The following is a 20473-nucleotide window of genomic DNA, read 5'->3' on the forward strand; positions in this document are numbered from 1 at the left end:
CTTTCTGCATAGTGTTAACATCTACAAAGCGTAAGTTCCACTCACTTCTGAGTTTTATATGTAATTTAAGTTCTCTGATGTGTTAAATAATGTAATGTGATTGTATCTAAATACACTTTAATTTAATAAACTGTGTATTCTTTATCGATATTTATGAATTGGATCGAATTGGGGAAATTACTTCATGGCTGGTCACCAGATGGCGCTGCTCTGATTTTGATGCTTTAGTTCACAGTACACCCACCAGGGTCCGCCAAAATACCATACAAATTTGTAACATTGCTGTTTCTATTCTGAGAAGGCCGTATTCTGTGGTTATTGCTTAGAATGTCAAAGAGGACACTTTGAACATTTATTGTAGTTGTTTTCGCTATTTATTTTCTTATTCTCTTCGTTTATGTATTGAATAGATCAAATTAGTAGAATACCAGGTGCACATGACCTACAAATAATTGAAGGTTGGTTCACAATGAGTTGTGGTGTCAGTGCGTGGCCTGTGAGGTCAAGTTATCGTAAGTATAAGAAAAATGTTTCCTAATGTTGCTATAGCCTCACATGGCTTCTTAAAAAAAATCTTACCGAGTGCTCTTCATCATAAAGACTATAGAGTCGCTGTTCATAGTCACACAAGTTGCGCGATTTGGGAATGTGAATCGCGCACACCTCATAGATTGATGTGTTTTTTTTTAAATCGAACATAGGGAAATTACATTGCATGCAAACTCCTATGTTCGCATTAAGAAAAAACTCACTGTATACGTATTACTATGTTACCAAGCCATAAAGTGCTTAAAATGGAATTTGCACAAAAAATATGCCTATCAATTTAATTTAAAATTATAAATGTCATTGCAAATTAAATCAGTTCCAGCAATCAATTTTTAGTGATATTTTTGCCGGCCTAGGCCAGCAAATCATAACTTTCTGGACTAATTTGGCTACAGAAAACAAAGCTTTGAAGCAGGGAGACACAAAAAATTTCTTTCTCCAGTTTCCAAACGTAGCTACATTAAAAAAAATGCAAAAAACAACAAGTTTAAATTTACCGCCAAACACTATTGACAGACAGGGACACCAAACCATCGCCTTTTTGACGAACTTGTTTGCTTGGCTTGACTGTATCTGTATATTACGAAGAATACACGATCGCGTCTGTAGACATCATTTATACTTTCATTTCAAGTAAAGCAAAGCGGCAAACTCGAAATGTATAATTTTACGTAATTTATGGTGCTCCTTTAACCGATTATGATGAGAAATTAAAATTGTTTAGATGACATTACATCACACTCTCGTAGCAAGATTAAAATTTGCACAACAACAATTGTAATGTCCATTTATTTGGCACGACCAGAAAACGGTCAAATGCATGACCTTGATACAAAATAAATGAATTCCATGTACATTTGGTGCATAACCACATATATTTCTCCAGCACAACCCAATTTAATTATTCCTTTTTAATTTGTTAGATACTTTTCAAATGTCTGTACGTTTTTACAAATTTAAATCAGTTTTTTCAGAACTTGTTTTCGTTATGAGAAGAACGCACCGTAACAGCTGCTCGTGGTATACGCATCGATGTAAGAGAGTGCGCATGCGCTCTCTTCATGCGATAATTTTAAAAACGCAGGACTTTGGAAATGAGCCCACTAACAAAGGCTAACCATAACTTTATCATTCACAAATTGTTCCGGCTGTGCCAATTTGAATTAATTGCAGTTTTTGTGTATGAGGCAGCGCATTGTTTTTCGTTCTCTTGTTTTAAAAATTTTTATTTCTTTCACAATAAACATTTGTGATGTTTTGTCCGTTGCATCATGAGAAAAGGTACAGAGGAGCACACTATTAATGAAATCTAAAATGCATAATTTAAAAATAGTAGTCATTGGGTACATTCAGCCCACCCAACTGTTCAGTATGTTGAGACGTTGACTTACCTGAACGACGAATGGAAACTTCTGGTGGAAGTCAACAGTTGGTAATAATTGGCACCTAATTTGGTGGTGTTCACCGTAATATTATAACCTAACATTTTGTGTCTCCCTAGAACGTTCAGTGTTATCTTCAAATAATTCTTGCACAACAATATCCATTTCTTGTCAGCACGAAAGGTTACGTTTCCACACGCGGCAAGCAGCTTGGCAAGCATCTCGGTAAGCTGCTCGGCGAATCACCGCGTACAAAGCAAGCTGTTTACACGCATCTGAGCACAACTCAGAACAAGCTCACAACCAAACATAGCGGACGTAGATGTTATTGCAGCTGTTCCGTTCGGTTTGACATACGTACTGCTTTTATTGGAAAAAACAACAACAACGAATTGAAAAGAGACGACGAGCTCGGAGAAGGTGGTGGATGATAAAAATTTATAGAAATCGCACCAAGCCCGTCCACGCATGTAAACAGATAGGTACACGAGCGCAAACAGATTCACCCTTTGATCTTTGTCGAAAAACCGACACTAGTCCGGATCGGTGACCAGCACAAGCAAAAGCAGGCAAGCAGAGGCGGGCAGAGGCGAGCAACCCATTTACATGCTCGTGCTCGTGATCGTGCCCGTTGAATGTCGCTTGAACGAAAGGCGAAAGCATGGAAACGTAGCATTAAGATACAAGATGGTAAAACGCGGTGTCAACAGAACCGTTCAGGACTTCAGGTATATGTGGACGTTTACTAATAAGTACAAGGAAACACGTTTACACTATTAGTCAACAGTTGCGTCGGCTGAACGTACCAGAGACTTGCTATAACTAGACCGCGCGTAACGTAGATTTTACTATAAACGCCTGTTGTCAAGATAGGTTAGGCAACCAACTGTTCATCGCGGGGCAGACGTACGTTCTGCAGCTTGCTTTAGCCATGTTTATTCTAAATTTTAGTAGCAAAAAAAGATAACATATAGCTTTTAACTGTTTTAATCGAATTTGTTGGTATTTTATTTGAACTAAATTGGTATATAACTGCCTTACTCTAGTCCTAATTTGATTTATATGTGTATTTTGGTGGTGAACACGTATGGGAAAATATACTCTTAAAACTAAAAATGTAAGTAAGTAGTAAGATATGATTATTTAGCGGATTTGTTTCAATATATGCCTATCCAAAAACCCAAATGGGCTGTAACTGTTATTTATTTTTCTGAGACTGCTGATAACCATTTTGTTTACAACGCGGTGTGGTGTGGATTGAATGAAAAACCTGAACACATTTTCAGCAATTTGGCAAATTTTTAATGCATCGCTTGATACGTGCAACAATCCTCCACGATTTTTTCTTTAAAAGCTTTGAATGACTCTCTGATGCGAATATCGCATCTGCACATATGGAACATTTAACAGACTTAGCTATTTTTCTTGTAACAAAACCTGAAATATACTTAGTACCAGTAAGTACTTAGTTACGTCTATACCTAATAGGCAAATAGGCATTGCCGTTGTCTTGCTGGTAAAGGATGTCGAATAATAGTTCTACGTTATTTTAAGTGAATGGGAAAGTCGAAAACGCTCGGCATTGCATTATTTTTTAACACCTTCGTAGGTATCTTTCTAAAATCGGCTTCATTCCCCGCAAATGCACTATGGTGGGAGTAAATTTTTCTCTTCGAATGGCTCTGATCCATTGGCCCTTTAAACTTTTATCCGTTGAAAATCAGCATATTATTAAAAAATTTATCGACAGAGTACATGTTGATAGGCACAAGTTAATCTAAGTTTATTGGTTTATTCTCAACAGAAATTTATCTGTTCACTAATTCGAGCTAATCACGAGAATGATTAATGAACGGAACATCTAAAATAACAGCTTATTTCATTATATTGCATATCATCTCAGCGATTTTTGCCCCGCGGTGCATTGTGTGTTGCATACTGTGTCGACAACACCTTAGATACGTTAAGCGCGGTCTAGTTATAGCAAGTCTCTGGAACGTACACATTATTACCTCAAAATGATCACAAAGCCGCAGTAATAAAATTTTAATATTGGCACTGTGAAGTTAGTGTCATCTGAAAATTAGTAGCATGTACCTAATTATATAAAAATATAAATACTTAAAAGAAGATGTGGATGTTGGCACTTAAGTGTGAAGTTTTAACGATTTCATAGCAATAATTGGTACTAAATTATTTTTTTTTATACGTACGTCAAATGTGACATTTCGCTGATCATTCAAACAGGAAAGTATTGTTTCGTTGATAAGAGCAGCTCTTTTCTTCGTCGAAATTTCCGTACTCTACGCCTAACTAAAGGCGCCTCTTGTAGGTACATAGGTACGTAAAACTTCCGACTTATCACCGAAAACTGACTACCTACTCGTCCTTGGTAAACAATATACCTATAGGTAATACATACCTACTACCACATATTTTACGTATATCTGTGCTACGATTTTTTCATGGCGAGTTTATACAATAATAAAATTATCTGTAGTCCACTATCATTAGATTATTCAGAAATAGCCAACAGTAACAAAGGTATTGGTAAACTATAAAGCTGTAGTGTCAACCAAAAAATGTAAAAAGACCAAAGTGGTACAAAATTATGAAATGTTCAAAGACAAAACTGCCGTTACAACTTTAAAAACCCTAACTGTAAGCTATATAGAGCTGAAAACTTTTGATGAAATTAGAGTTATTTTTATAAATAAACTTTCAGTAGTTTCTCTACTAAGGGCATGTATTTCTTATCAAAAGAAACAAAAATTCATTCTCCCAAATATACTGCAATACAAAATTAAAACCGCTTTTACATAACACATATTTTGATTTTTTATTGTGTAGTATATCTATATTCTAATTTTTTATCACATGTTGTATGATCAGCCTGATTTTAACGTATTTAATGTAAAATTAACAATAACGCGATCGACGGTTTCATATGGCACATCACATTGTAAAGTTGGATACCTAATATAACCAACGGTATTAAAACACCACAAACTTTGATATGTTCTGACCGAACAATTAATCAATTAAAAAATGAATCCGCCTCCACAAGATAAAAGAGCAATGGGTTGAATAAATGTAAAATGATAAATAACACCTACATAACAAGTGCCTTACAGAAATGGCCCAATCCACAACGATCCTTAAAGCTGCTTTACAAATGCACTCCAGGTAGTGAGTAGGCTAGCAAAAATGCAAAAGGATCGAAGTTCCTATGAATCCCATTTCAGTAACGCACTACGGTGATTTAACTATTATCCGAAATATTATTTAAAATCCAATTGATGTATCGAGACACACGAGTGTATATTGCAGGGTAACCTGCGCGTGCGCATCCAACTCCCCAGGAAACCACGCCCTCTTGGTACCATTGAGATTGCAGAGTCCTCGAATCTTGATAGGTTCTCATTAAAGGGCCACCAGAATCTCCCTGACAAGAGTCCCGTCCCTGTTCTCCCCCTGCACACAATTGATTTGAACTAATCGGTTTGCTAGAGCTTAATTTTCTATTGCACACATCATTTGTTAGAATCGGTACTTCTACCTTCAATTTAACGTCGGACGATGTTCCTGAAGCCAATTCGAATTAGAGACTTACGGTTTCAACTAATCGACATACATACCATTTTCAGTTGCTCCCCAACCAGCCACAGTGAGCGGTGTATTAGGCGGTGGATTTGGTAAATTAATCGGTGGTAAGCAGACTGGTCGAATATAATCTACACACAACACATGAGACATAATCGGTAGGTAGTCAAATCTGATATGTACCTGTGAATTTGATGTCATTTTCCAATCGAAGCAAAGCAATGTCATTGTTTTTGGCTTTATTACTGTAATAAGGGTGAGGAAGTTTCTCTTTTACTTTCATTCTGAGAACCGATGAACATTCCGAAATGGCGACACCGTCAATACAGTCCGGATCTGTGGAAATTTTCCAATCGCCCAACCGAACTCCCGTTCTAAAAACATTTATTAGTAGAAATTGAACAAAAGAGCATTACAACTAACAGTTCAAATTCTTTATCCAATATGCAATGGGCGGCAGTGAGTATATATCTGTTATTTATAAGAGATCCTCCACATCTAACGCCTGCATCTTCTCCCGTAAATTTTGATTTAAATTCCAACGCTACCATCCATGGAAACTCATCCAAATCAGCGACTGTTCCTCCAATAACCCGTTTTGCTTCTTTCTCCAATCCACACACAGTTCTGTCTGGTAATGCATCCGTTTTAAAATCTTCTAATATCACGTCTTGGTTTAGGTTACTGGCTTGAGTAACCGTCTCTGGTAATCTTGTAAATATATTGAATATACTATTTTGTGTTGTAGGAGCATGGTAAGCATCGTTTCCACAGCATACCAACGGCGACGAATCATACCCACATTGTGACTCTCTTGCGAAGTTGATTGCCGAACTATTCTGTGTAACAATCGCATCGAAAATCACTTTACAATCTTGTATTGCTGTGCAGGTAGCTTTTTCATTGTTTGGAGTTGTGCACGAATCGCCCCTATCTGCAACAATTTATAGTTTCAAAAATAATACACTCGTAAGTCGTAACAACATTTTCTATAGTACCTATAATATGTAAATATAAATTGTACTATATTTTGTACTGTGATTCTTGCATTAAAAGGAACCAATCATTTCATCATGTTTTCTGGACTCTAGACTTCAGGCATGCAGCATAACATAAGTAAGTATTTTCCATCAATGCCGAAAATCGTAACGCGTATGGATCACATTCACTTCTTATTTATTGAAGCAATGTACTATGTGATCAAAAATGAGTTGCTGTCGAGTCACCTTTGACATTTTTGTTTCCATGGGAAATATCGTACTTAACTTGGACTTCCAAAGGCGACTCGACAGCAACTCATTTTTGATCGCCCGGTATTTCGACGTTTTCCCGATGAAACACGGAATAAATAACAATTTTGACACCACTTGTCCTTGCTCACGTGCCCAACAGAAATGTAACAAATTCATTTATTGAACTATGCACATATTTCCAACGAAATCGGTAACGCATACTAATTTTGATGTCTGGACATGTAGAAGAGCAAATAACATTATCGACGAAATGCTCCATGTTTTAGCGCATTTTCCAACGAATTTCCACGTATCAGATATTCCACTGGGCAAGTTAATAATACTACAATTCATAAAGTAGAACAAAGTATCAGGCATAAATGCTCGTACCCTTCTTACAATATAGGATTACTTTTAGCATTGGAAATGCTTATGTTTTGTATGGGTATGAATTTACCAGGTTTACCGAGTAGAAAAAAGACAATGGTGTCGCGTCTAGTGTTAATTGTACTCGACAGTCGACTGCAATCGGTAGATTCAGGAAAAGTCGCGGATACTGTCGATACGGTAATTCATGTGTATATGTAGTAATCTTGTGTTATGTTTAGAAATTTACGAACAATATGGCATGTGTTGATAATGATTGCTTTTTGCAAATGTTTGTATGTGTTTTTATCTAAACCTAATAGTTGTAAATTGTGGTGTATAACTCCGGTAGCACTAAGAATAATGGGAACTATAACAGTAGATTTCATTCTCCATTGCGTCTTAAGCTCGGTAGCTATATCGGTGTATTTGCGGTGTTTTTCTGCATGTATTTTAGTTAAGTTGTTAGTGTTGGGTATGGTAATGTCTATAATACAAATGGATTTTTGCGTTATAAAAGTATTGTCGCAAATTGTGTATTTGTGTTTGGTGCAATAGTTTTATATCTGTAAGTCCTCTACCTCCTTCCGAACGAGGAAGGTAAAGTCCTATAGTAGAGGAGTGAGGGTGATGTATATGGTGTTTTGTTAATAGTGTACGTGTGTTTCTCTGTATTTGTTCTAAATCTGTATTTGTCCAACGTATAATCCCAAAAGAGTATGTAAGCACTGGTGTGGCATAAGTGTTAATAGCCTTGATTGTATTTCTACCGTGTAATTTTGTTTTAAGTATACTGCGTACTCTTTGTAGGTATTGTGTAATAAGTGTTTGTTTTATACTCGTATGTTTAATGTGTGTGTTTTGCTGAAAACCAAGATACTTATAAGTTTCATTCTCGTCCATGGAATTTATTAAATTACCCTGTTCTAGCTCATAATCTAAAAGTTGTCTTTTACCAGCTGTGATGTGTTGTGTTTTACATTTATCGATTCCAAAGTCCATTTGTATGTCACGTGAGAATGTTTCGGTAATGTGTAGAAGGTGATTAAGTTTTAAGCTTGTGGAAGAGTATAATTTAAGATCGTCCATGTAAAACAGGTGTGTAATGTTGTGATGTATTTCGTGGTTGTGTTAAATATTGTACCCAAAGTTAGTAGTGTTTAACAAATATGAAAGTGGATTAAGAGCAAGACAAAACCAGAGCGGACTTAAAGAATCGCCTTGAAAAATTCCTCTTTATTTTTTATTTTATTATTTTATTTATTTATTATTATGGTCGGTGTTTCTTGTGAGAGCTCAGGTCTAGCCTGGTTAACTAATCGCACAGATTAAAATCAAGTAACGATTAGTATCTGTGTCTGTGTCTGGTGCAGTGTTATGTAGGGTGCATTGGCAATCTAGGGATAGTATGTAATTCATACTTACCAACATAGGTATTGATGGGCACAATAGCCAACGCTATCAAAAAAGAGGAAAACAAAACAAAATAGAATCATTATAATAATTCCTGAAATTTTATTAAATGGATTTAATTGTTTCTTTGGCTTTGCGTTTGGGTTGAATACGAGTGGGTTGTGATAACGTGGTGTGTTTCTGAGAAGAAGGAGTATTGTGTTTGTTAGCTGTGCTAGGACGTGTAACTTTATTGGGTGGACCTGTCTTTGTGGTGCATGTTGCGTTACTTGTATTTATGGTGTTTCTTTGTTCTTGAGGTTGTATTTGTGTGGTTGCTTGGGTTTTTGGTGGGGATATTACAGTCTGTTGTGAGCATGTAGTTCTGTTAAGGTTGTTGCGTTTGGGTTGAGTACGAGTGGGTTGTGATAACGTGGTGTGTTTCTGCGAAGAAGGAGTTTTGTGTTTTTTAACTGTGCTAGGACGTGTAACTTTATTGGGTGGACCTGTCTTTGTGGTGCATGTTGCGTTACTTGTATTTATGGTGTTTCTTTGTGCTTGAGGTTGTATTTGTGAGTTTGCTTGGGTTTTTGGTGGGGATATTGTTGTTATTATTATATAACAAAGGTTCCCATGCGGGGTTCCTAGTCCCCCATTGGGCGCCTCCCTAGGTGGCGGATAAGGGAATGCCTCCCAGATATGGGAGGTACTGGATTTATCCAGGGCAGACCAAAACTAGTATGAATGTGTCTGTTCTCAGTGAGGCGGCTTCAATAAGGCGTCTGTTTCCCTAGTTGGGGCGGCCAGCTATACGTATGTATAGCTGCCAGTGGCTTTAAAATGGCGTGTGTTCCCTACGTGACAGGGAAAACACAACAAGAAGGAAGCAGAATCGAAAACTGAACTACCTCCGGAAACGGAGAATCCTCCACCGATGTCACGGTCAGCCCCACGGATTCTGGGGGGGGGGGGGGGGGAGGGCGAAACTGCCAATATCGATCGTCGAAGACCCTCCAACTCTAAACCAGCCCGATCACTTCGCAAGAAGCTTTAAAACTATAAGATCGCCACCTGAATATAAACAGCTCTCGGAAAACAAATTAATGAACCAAAGCATAGTGATAGTGAGCCCACCTCTAACAAGAAGAGGTTCAGTACCGAACATAAGATCTGAGGATAGTATTGTAACGTGATTTATAAATTCGGGTTCGATTTATATCAATATTTATTAAACAAAACTAAACACTTACAAAAAAAACCGTACAATTTAAATCGATTATTTATATCACACACTTCGCAATTTATATTTCCGCGCTCTAATGTTTCATACGTACTCGATCTCGTTCGATAGTAAAACTGCCGCGATGTTCGGTCCGCAACCATTTATACACGCAAGCAATGTAAGTCCAGAACATCCGCGTACATTCTCGAATATTCCTACACAAATCCCACTATCGCGCGCGTAGAAAATTCCAGAGCGCCAAAGGCGACGTCATGTCTGAAGCGTTTCCGTTACAGTATCCTCATCGACGACGGTACTGAACGTGACTGCCCAAGTTACACACACGGAAACGAAGACAGACAGGCAATAAAAAAGAGAAGACGAATAGAAGACCAGAACGAGGATGAAAATAATTCGAATGAAATACAGGCTGTACTAGCCAAAAGAATTGAGAAATTCAGAGAACTCCTTAATACCCTCGATACTGAAACTAAGAGACTACAGGATGAAATACGTATCAGTACAAAGACTAAGAAGGAGATAAGAGAGCACAGCTCCTATGTAAGAAGCGTCTCCAACAAACAAAGACATGCTAGCTATCCTTAACACAGACCTATTAGCAGGAAGAGAAGAGGCAGAACGTAAAATATTAAACAAAAAACAAACCCGAGAAATGGAGACGCAAACAGAACCGCGAAAAGACGTAGGACACAGAGAAGGGACCGCAAACCTTGCGCTAGAAGATATAAAAAACTACAAAGAGTTTGTGGAAGCCTCAAATAAGGACTGGTCCGGAAAGTCTTACGAAATTACTACGATAGTGGAAGGAAATCCAATCAGAGCAAAGACTAAAAAAATGATCCTGTGGATAGAGAAGGATGACTTACATATGAACAAAGGCCTACAGCAGCAGTACAAAGAAAGATACCCAGATATAGAAGAGGTAAAAGACGAAAGATGATCTATAACAATTACTACGCGTACCTACTAACATGAGCAATGGGACGGAACAAATAACCGAGAAGCAAATATTCAAAGTGGGGCCGGTTGAGACCGAAGAAGAACTATTCGAACAGCTCATGCTCCTTAAAGAGGAGAATAAAATCGGTAATCTTGAACCCCTAGCGACACACAAACCAAGTATTTGCAAACTAAATACATACAGGAAAATGATTGAAACAGTTTTATCAACCACAGCGACGAAAGTGAATATACACATCCCACCTAAATTCACAGATGAGCCAAAAGACAATAGACCCCTAAACACGAACCACATAACAGGAGATGCGAGGACAAAAGATCAGGAAATGCAACGGACGCAGAAAAAGAAAAGCAGGAACAGAATAGACACCATAATAGTAAAGCCAAACGAAGGAACTACATATACGGATATAGTTAAACGGATGCAAACTGAAATTGACATAAAAGAAATGGGTGTCAATATCAAAAAGTTAAGTAGAACTAAAACGGGGGCTGTGAAAGTTAGCATTTCAAATACAGACGGCAATAAAAATTAAGAACAAAAAGACAAAATAATCGCAACGACTAAGCTGGAAGCAACCATCATAACGAAACACAGACTATTTTCATAAAAGACATCAATGAATCGATAGAGAGATCTGGGGTGCTAAATGTACTCCTTAAAGAAACAGGATTAGCTGAAAACGAAATATCGCTACGTATGCCAGGTCGAATTAATAAAGTAGGGATGCAATACGCCATAGTCGGTCTCCCCCTAAAAACTGTTACGGAGCTAGTTAAAAGGAGATATATAGACATAGGTTGGGGAAAGTGGAGAATCGATGAAGTAATAACGCCCCTCAAGTGCTACAAATGTATGAAATTTGGAACTTTGCAGCTGTTTGCAAAAACGAAGAAGCCGGAGGTGGTTGCTTCAACTGCGGAGAAAATGGCCATAAGGCACAAAACTGCAAAAAGGAGAAGTATTGCTATACATGTGATATAGCAGGGCACAGAGCTGATGAATGGGCGTGTCCGAAATACAGAGATCTCATAGGAGAACTAAGGAGGAGAAAATGGGACATGACCTATAAAAATGGAACTTAAAATCCTACAAGTCAACATAGGTAGGGGAAAGGCGGCGATGAACTTACTCTTCCAAACTGCCCATGAAAAACAAATAGATTTTCTATTGATCTCAGAGTCAAATAAAGCTATGCTAAACAAAAACACGTGGTTCTCCGATAGAAATCAAGAGTCGGCAATTAAAAAAATCAACAGGAATATCAAAGTGCTAAATAAAGGGGAAGATGGAAACGGTCTTGTATGGATAGAGGTCCAGGACTACCATGCATTCGCCTGGGGGAACAGGGAGGATAGAAAAGGCCAAACTATGCACGAATGGTGTATTGAGCAAAACCTCCACATACACAACAAAAGTGGAGTAGCCACGTTCGTCAGAAACAACAGCAGGACCACTATCGACCTCACAATAACATCTGAAGGACTCATACCATACGTCATGTAAGTAAATGGGATGTCATGAAGGAAGAAAACCTAAGCCTACACAAAAGAATATACTTCGCACACCAAAACGAAAACAAAGAAACCAGCACGGACGAACTAAAAGGATGGAAGATACAAGAAAAAAAAGCAGACCTCTTTAAGGAGAACCTAAGGCTTGAAATAGGACACCTTAACGATGCTAAACCAGAAAGCCTGAATAAAGCACTAATAGCCGCTCTCAACGAATCGTTTCAAACAAGGAAGCGGGCGCAACGATGTCATGTATATTGGTGGAACGAGGAAATTGCTTTACAAAGGAATATCTGCATTAAAGCAAGAAGAATCAGAACAAGAATAAACGCAAAAAGAAACACACTGCAAGCGGAAAGAAACCAAGCGGTTGAACGGTATAAGGTAGAAAAAGAAAAGTTAAAAAAGATTATTCTTAAGGCCAAACGCGAATCATGGTTGAAGCTCTGCAAAGAAATAGATGAGGATATTTGGGGCAAGGGCTATCAAATTGCTACAAAAAAGTACCGGCAAACGCCAAAAATAAATCTCGGCGGCGACATGCAAATGGAAATTGCGAAACAGCTATTCCCAAAAACTAAAACTGTGATACCCAAAATAGACCGGAATACAACGGGAGACAGGTTTATCTTGGATGAACTAAAAAAAGCTGTGACAAAAATAAAAAATAAAAAATCACCTGGTCCAGGTCTTATACCGCCAGAGATAATAAAAATATTGGCACAAGAACATCCGCACGTTGTGCTGAGGATTTTTAACCAGCTACTAGAAGAAACCGTATAACCCAGTCCGTGGAAAATTGGGAAATTGATTCTAATCGAGAAACCGCGAAAGGCAACAGATATCAATGTTTCCTACAGGCCGATATGCCTACTTAACACTATAAGTAAGTTATTTGAACAACTCTTAGCCGACAGAATAGCGAAGGAAATTGAGGATAAGCTATCAGTGAACCAATTTGGCTTTAGAAAGAAGCGTTCCACCGTAGACGCAATACAAAAGATCAAGCAACACCTAATACAAAACAAGAATAAAAACTGCCAATACCGAGATTTATATGTCCTCATAACGATTGACATTAAAAACGCGTTTAGTAGCGCACCTGTGGAAGGAATTGTCCACGAAATGAAAAAAATGCAGATCAGCAACTACCTCATCAAGCTTATCCAATCGTACCTGGTGAACAGGAAGCTGCAAGTCGGAGAGAAATTGGTGATGGATGTCGCCTGCGGAGTTCCACAAGGATCCGTCCTGGGACCAATCTTATGGAACATCTTTTACAACGAAATCCTCAAGATACAAATCGATTTCAGAAGTAGAGGGAGAAGTAAAGATACTGGGGTTTGCAGACGATACCGCAATCATGGTACGAGGCAGAACAAAGGCAGAAAAGAGCGCAACAAACACTCGACCACCTTATATGGGTGCTAAAATTGAAAAAATTAGAAATTGCTCCAGATAAAACTGAAATGGTTATTCTATATGGGGGTAACAAGGTGAAAGAAATGGAGATACATATAGAGGGGCACCAAATCAAAGCTAAAGAACAAGCGAAATACCTGGGAGTGGTTATAGGTAGGAATATATGTCCATGAGTAAGTAAAGTGCACAATTATAAAGGCTAAAAAGACAATAAAGGAGCTTAGCATTCTAATGCCAAATATAAATGGACCGTCGGCTAGCAAAAGACCGGTTATGTGCTGTGTAATCCTTTCAATGCTGCTATATGCGGCCCCAGTCTGGAAAGAAACGGCAGGTCTGCTAAAATATAAGAATATGCTCCTGAGCTGCCAATGACGCGCAGCCCTCCGCATATGTTGCGCGTACAAAACGGTATCAACCGAGGCGGCGCTTGTAATCGCTGGAGTGGCTCCGATAAACCTGCTGATAATAGAAAGAGCACAAACCTACGGCATGAATGAAGAAGAAAAGAAAATATACAAGACAAACACAATAAAAGCGTGGAAAAGGGAATGGGAGCAAGTAACAGGTTAAGCGGAATTAACATAAATGCTGATAAAAGACCTAGAAGTATGGATGAACAGACCGCATGGAGAAGTAAATTATTATCTCACACAATTCCTGACAGGGCATGGACAATTCGGCCCATATCTACATAGGTTTAAAATAAGATCTAATGAAAAATGTATGTACTGCGAAATGACAGACACGGTGGAACACACAAATCACAATAGTACGGTGTACAAGATTTACAGAGGAGCGCAAGAAAACCAAAGGTATTATTATACATGCAGAAATAGGTATAGAAAACATCATAGGGATCATCAACGGATTTATGGCTCAGTGGTAGAGCATTGGGTTATAAATCCGGAGGTCGGGTGTTCGAACCTGGGCTGAGGTGAATTTTTCATCTGTGGCGGAGATGGAAATTACCTACCTTAGACCACTTCCGAGCATTCTACCGGCTCCTCCGAATTAGGTTTTCCTGCAGTTTTCCTAATTCGTAAGGTAAATACCGGAGTAGTATAGACCAACTTAAGACCTTCTGCAGAGGCACCTCTAAATAGCATTATGCGGGTCACTCTGTAATTGGGCGCATGCCTGTTGAGGGCCCAAAACAAGAGAGGGATAATAATAATAAGAAGAGAACAAATGGAACGCAATTAATAACATGATAACACAAATATTAAAAACAAAAGAAAAAGATTTCAAACAGGAGAAAATAGATGGAGCATAACCAGAACAACCCATGTACTGAAGAAATGCCTTGGCGATACCGGTACAAATTGAAAGGCGATAAGAGAGGAGGGTTTTAGTGGGTATGCCTTGGAGACTCCCACACTACCACTCAGGTGTCCATAAAGGAATTCCCTCCTCCCGTGTACAAAAAAAAATATAACAAAGGTTGAAGAATTTGAAAATTTGCATTCTTTCCCGAGATATCGCGCTGTCCCATTCCTCGGCGAATACAGTGATTACCATATAAGTTCTACTTTTTTATTTGGGAAGTTGGTATTTTCATGAAATTATTTCTCTCTTCACGAATTTCGTCCTCGGGGATAAAAAAAGACTCGTTTCTGTGATATTCAGGAGTTTTTTGTCCTTATAACCACGATAAGGGCTTTTTTCTGGCCTGGATCTATCAACACGGCGCCCCACTTGGTATCGAGCCTTAGGGCGCCCGACCGAAAGGATAGTTTATATGGTTATAGATAATTATAATAAATTTGTAATATTTTACGAATAGGTGTAATGCTACTGATTATCATGCAAAGGTTACAGTCAGTTGTTGTTTATAAAAGCAAGTAGGTATGGTGATGAAAATGGAAAATGTATTTGATTAACTTACTTTTCCCTAAAATAGCACGAAACTGCACTAAAACGAGCAGATAAAGTATCCGGCTGTACATTGTTGGCACAAATACAAAACTAACCTCTCTGGGAAATACGCTTCGAACGAAACCAGTTGTTTAGTTTATGACACTATCATGATCTAAAGGTCATCGCAGAAGCAAAGGCAACGTTAATAAACAATTTACGGTTTTTTAGTGACGTGTGGTTTCAACATATTTCCCTACATAAAAGATTTGAGTTGACGTTTTCAAGCAACAAGTTGCAGAATCCCAGTCTGAACAAGCGGGAATTTATTCTTGATAACGAAAGTGCGTTATAAAGGGTCATTTATTTTAATTACTTAATTCGTTGGGAAAGCCCCAAATAACGTAATTATATCTATATGTAGATTGTAGTACATTTCTTGATGTATGTATGATATACACACGGTAGGTGTAGCGATTGACCTTAAAGACGGGAAGTGTAAAGGCCAAATAATAATTAAAAGACGGACAATAAACATACTTTATATATTTTACTAGGTACCTCCTTTTTTTTTAATACAACCAAGTATGTGGGTTTTTTTGTTCATATTTGATCACAACTTGTGGAATATGGCACAATACGAATAGCTTATTATTAAACTACAGGAAATATCATCACACAGTAATTTACACATTTACACGTCATCACATATTGGAGTGAATTGTATTTACTATCCATTTGGAATATCGTGATATTCGTGTATACAAGCTAGGTACACCTCTTCGACCGCAACCAAGCCCTCTATATATTATTCCTTCTTGATACCATTGGTCTTCATCAAAGAGATCCTTCTTTTCAAATATTGTCATTAAGGGCCCCCCCGAGTCCCCATCACAAGCGTCCCTTCCAAGTTCGCCTCCAGCGCACGCTTGATTTGGGTTAATATGTGTATAATCGGTATAAATCTTCTTACATTTTTCGTTGGCCAAAACCGGCACCTGAACTTTCAATTTGTAATCGGATTGTTTACCTAAAAAGGTCCGTAATGGGAATTTAAAAACAACAATATTATCAAAAGTTACCATTCTCTGTAATTCCCCAACCGGCAATATCCATCATTGCGCCCTCTTTAGGTATTGGAAGTTCTGGGGGCGGTAAACATATGGGTCGAATGAAATCTGCAACATGAAATTTCATATTTGGGACTATATTTGTCCTCTTATTCACCTGTGAACTTCACTTTTTTCTCTAACTTCAGAAGAGCAATGTCATTATTTCCACTTCTCAGACTGAAAAACGGGTGCGGTATTTGAGAGACAATTTTCAAGTCGATTACTGGATCAGCACACACCATTGCGGATTCGGTGTCCGGGACACAGTCTGCAGAAGATGATATTTGCCACTCACCGAGACGCACTTCCGCCCTATTAAAATAAAGTAACTGTGTAATTTCTTCAAAAATGGACCTTTACTTACAGATCGTATCCTCGAATATTCAAACATTGAGCAGCAGTTAGAACGAATCTGCTAGAAATTAAAGTACCCCCACATCGAAATCCAGCATCACTTCCATCGGGTTTTCGATATTTTAAAGCTGCCATCCACGGAAAATCGTAGATGTCCGATATATTTCCTCCGACTATTCTGTTATCGCGTTGTTTAATTTGAATTCCGCACAATGTACCGTCCGGTAGTTGTTGGTCGTCCAAAGGAGAAAGAGAAAAATTTTCCTCCGGTTGTGGTACGCTTTGAGCGCTGGGGGTCGTTGTTGACGACGGTGATGGAGTGGTTTTGCGCCCACTTGACCCACAACAAACCAGAGGTCCATTTTCATAACCGCATTGCGATGCTTGTGCGAATTCGATAGCTTCTGGATTTAAGTACGCTATCGCTTGCCTAATTACGTGACAGGAATTGATAGGTATACATTTTGCTTGCTCTCCGTTGGGTGTAACGCAAACCTCATTGAGTTCTGAACATTCATGACCGATTGTTAGGTAGTGATTTCAATTAGTAATAAAAGAAACATACCTGCCGCGTTTAAATTAAAAAACAGTAACAGTATCCAAACAATCATCGTCGACACTGAGCAGACTGCAGACTTGTGTAGTACCTAACACAACTCGCATCGATCTACAAACGTTTCTTAGCATAACCTTTCGCAGTGTTTAATGTAAACATAATGATAAAAGTTCGACTTGAACCGGTCTTTCCAGTGACGTGTACTTTGCCTGTAATTATTATTTACCAATTAAAAGTATTACGGAGTTTCTTTTGTTATATTAAGAAGGGATTATTATTATTGTTATGTCAGTCAATCATAAGTATGAAATAAATAATAATAATAAATTGATTTGTTTTTCCGTCGTTAAAAATGAAATGCGGCAACAAACTATGCATGCACGTCAACGCTCAGAAAGACAAACTCCCAAGATTGTAAGGTGCCAAGTTTGAAATATGCAGTAAAATAGTGATCCATTTCTTGAAGTAAAATACGGCGATACCGTATAATTTTTCCAAACAGCACGGATTTGGACAAAAATTTGGATTTTGGTTCTACAATTGAATAAGGAATTTACTCAACGGATCTACCTGCCCCCTACTTCTGATTGGAACTTGTGCCGTTGGCGGATACTTTTTTTTATTGAAGAAAACTACCCCTGTTTGCAAATAATTATAAAACTGTAGATTGAAGCTAGTATAATCGAACTATAATTCAAATACCTACATTAAACAAAAATCGGTCGAGATTCTGAGGGATACTGATACATTGACGAATTCAAAATTTTCAACCCTAAATGTTGGAATAACTTAATCATAAAGTGATATTAAATTAATATTTCGTTACTGTTATAATTTTTTATCATTTATTTAAACACAATTGTTTGAATTTACCCAACTTCAAAGTAATCACTGTGGAAAATTATCCTTCCAAGAAAGACGGTTTCTACACACTTTCAATTTGGTCCAAATTAATATATTAATACAATTGAAACGGGAAATGACCCTTCCTTTAAGAGATTCTCTTTTACTACTCAGTAGGTACCTATTTAAAATGATAATAATTATTTTACTGATATCGCAATTTTGCGCATATCTGATTCGATTACAGGCTCGGGTTCTAGGGGCGTGTTCACTGAAGGGCATCACTCTTAGAACTCATTGAATGTAATAACCGGGTACTCCTTGGAGTAGACGGAAGATTAGCTTTTTGTCAGAAATTGTTAATCAAGGGGAAATTTGATAGCGAAAGCTTGTTAAACTTCAAGCAGGCGACGTCAGCAAGCAGTGTAGGCCAGTGTACGTCGTAATTAATTATAAATGCATTCTACATCCTTATTTATTTACAACGTTGATGTGGTAATTCGCATTTTTTCTTCGTAGCCACCTTTTATTTAACGTTATTACTTTGCGCCCACTCGATTTAATTAAGTTTGCTGCTTTTGCACACGCACATCGTACTGTTTAACACGATTATCATTTTTTAAATTATGGATGCGATCTCTTTTGTAGGTCGCATTCTACAAACGATCCTCACCGTGGTTTTTCGTTGAACGGCGAACGCTTAATTGCTTAATCTCTAGCTTTCATCCCTACTTTTCTTTTTCAAACACGCCTTCAAAATGGTGCTAATCGATTTCACCGGGAATCTTTGTTTGTTCAACTATAATAAACTTTCTATGTTTCGCATTTATAAAGTCGTTGTTCTGATTCGGATTATGATGATAGAATGAACTTAATTCTAGCACGATTTTTGGTAACTTTTCGATTCTAACACGTTCTTTGGAGGCTTTATTTGTTTAGGAATTGGTATCCCTGTTATGTGTGACAGCCTTCGACCATTTAAACTGGACTGCTAGCGTCGTATAATAATATTTAATATAAAAATTGAAGCCAACATCTGCAGCGCCATCACTGGGTATGACTAAAATGAGAACTAAATCTGAGGCGCTAAATATGAAATTTGCAAGGACAAGTATATCCACACAAAATATTTATACGATAACTGTTTAAGTGTATACCTGATTAAATAATTTATATAATAAATAAATTTGAAGTAGATATAATTTTTGGATAATGATAGATCGTGGAATAAGCTTTTATTTAACAAATGTACATGTTTATTGCAGCGTCTAACCAATCTCCAGGATAACGTGTATAGGTACATGACGGTGAGGTAGTTACCTACACAACGATTAAAGCGCGGTTTAGACGCTACGATAAATTGTAACAATTGAATAAAACTAATGAATTAATTTCTACCAACCATAGCCCTCCTCCTCGACCTCTTATCGGGATCGGGTATATTCCCTTATACCTCAAGAACGGATTGTCGGAAGAGGGTACTCACAAAGAGCGATTGAGACGTCTGCAGGAAATGTATCCTAGAATATATCCATTGGTGATGTCAAAACAAAAGCTATTTCGGTTAACATGACATAAATGTTTGCATTTGATAAGTAATACATATTTTCATTTCCTAATGTTACACCTGCTTTCAATGGTTTATATAAAATATAGACACATCGATGTAGGGGCGATTTAAATTAGATTGTGGTAGTTTGAAGCGTTCTAAGGGTCTAAGTTAAGGTCTAGAGTTGAGTTTCTTTAGGGGTTGAGGCGAACGTAGGGGTTGAGTATTATGAGGTGTACAAGGTGGTTTCATTATAGGACGGTTTCTCCAAAACGTTGTTTCACTAATTGTCGTTAGTGTCAATGGTTTCTTAATAGGTTTGATTAAGCGATTCTCTTTTTTAAATGGTATCCACCTTAAGGCGCCTATGAACTGAATCTGAAATGACCTATAAAAGGACAATAGTATATTGAAAGACAAGTGTTACAATGCGACCTATTGTAATACGACTATCTTGTGGCACGAGTGGCGACGCGAAGCGTAGCCACGAGTGTCCGCAAGATAGGAGTATTACAATAAAGCATTGTAACACGCGTTT

General features: G+C 37.8%; 2 protein-coding genes across 2 annotated transcripts; both read right to left on the bottom strand.

The window, feature by feature from the left end:
- Window positions 1-4706: 4706 nt before the first annotated feature.
- LOC116163269 (phenoloxidase-activating factor 1-like) lies at window positions 4707-15716 on the bottom strand. The gene is made up of 5 exons (XM_031477139.1): window positions 15553-15716; window positions 5958-6468; window positions 5718-5908; window positions 5570-5665; window positions 4707-5516 (listed from the first exon to the last, which is right to left on the bottom strand). Exons 1-5 carry the CDS (start codon window positions 15611-15613, stop codon window positions 5194-5196), a joined length of 1182 nt encoding a protein of 393 aa, XP_031332999.1. The 5' UTR covers window positions 15614-15716; the 3' UTR covers window positions 4707-5193.
- A 336-nt stretch (window positions 15717-16052) lies between these two features.
- LOC116163270 (phenoloxidase-activating factor 1-like) lies at window positions 16053-17713 on the bottom strand. Its single transcript, XM_031477140.1, has 5 exons — window positions 17553-17713; window positions 16998-17493; window positions 16749-16945; window positions 16604-16699; window positions 16053-16551 (listed from the first exon to the last, which is right to left on the bottom strand). Exons 1-5 carry the CDS (start codon window positions 17596-17598, stop codon window positions 16226-16228), a joined length of 1161 nt encoding a protein of 386 aa, XP_031333000.1. The 5' UTR covers window positions 17599-17713; the 3' UTR covers window positions 16053-16225.
- Between the last annotated feature and the right edge of the window lie 2760 nt (window positions 17714-20473).

This window comes from Photinus pyralis, unplaced genomic scaffold (assembly GCF_008802855.1).
Source record: "Photinus pyralis isolate 1611_PpyrPB1 unplaced genomic scaffold, Ppyr1.3 Ppyr1.4_LG2, whole genome shotgun sequence".
NCBI classification, from domain to species: Eukaryota; Metazoa; Arthropoda; class Insecta; order Coleoptera; family Lampyridae; genus Photinus; species Photinus pyralis.

What these genes read in the sequence shown, in the direction of transcription:
- LOC116163269 (XM_031477139.1), bottom strand. Translation starts at nt 15,613, where the DNA reads ATGTACAGCCGGATACTTTATCTGCTCGTTTTAGTGCAGTTTCGTGCT. An exon ending in TCGTGCTATTTTAGGGAAAA is followed by an intron (nt 6,469 to 15,552) that starts GTAAGTTAATCA and finishes AAATTGTTGCAG; the next exon opens with ATAGGGGCGATTCGTGCACA. An exon ending in AAATGACATCAAATTCACAG is followed by an intron (nt 5,666 to 5,717) that starts GTACATATCAGA and finishes TGTTGTGTGTAG; the next exon opens with ATTATATTCGACCAGTCTGC.
- LOC116163270 (XM_031477140.1), bottom strand. Translation starts at nt 17,598, where the DNA reads ATGATTGTTTGGATACTGTTACTGTTTTTTAATTTAAACGCGGCAG. An exon ending in AATATTCGAGGATACGATCT is followed by an intron (nt 16,946 to 16,997) that starts GTAAGTAAAGGT and finishes TTATTTTAATAG; the next exon opens with GGCGGAAGTGCGTCTCGGTG. An exon ending in TTGGGGAATTACAGAGAATG is followed by an intron (nt 16,552 to 16,603) that starts GTAACTTTTGAT and finishes GGACCTTTTTAG; the next exon opens with GTAAACAATCCGATTACAAA.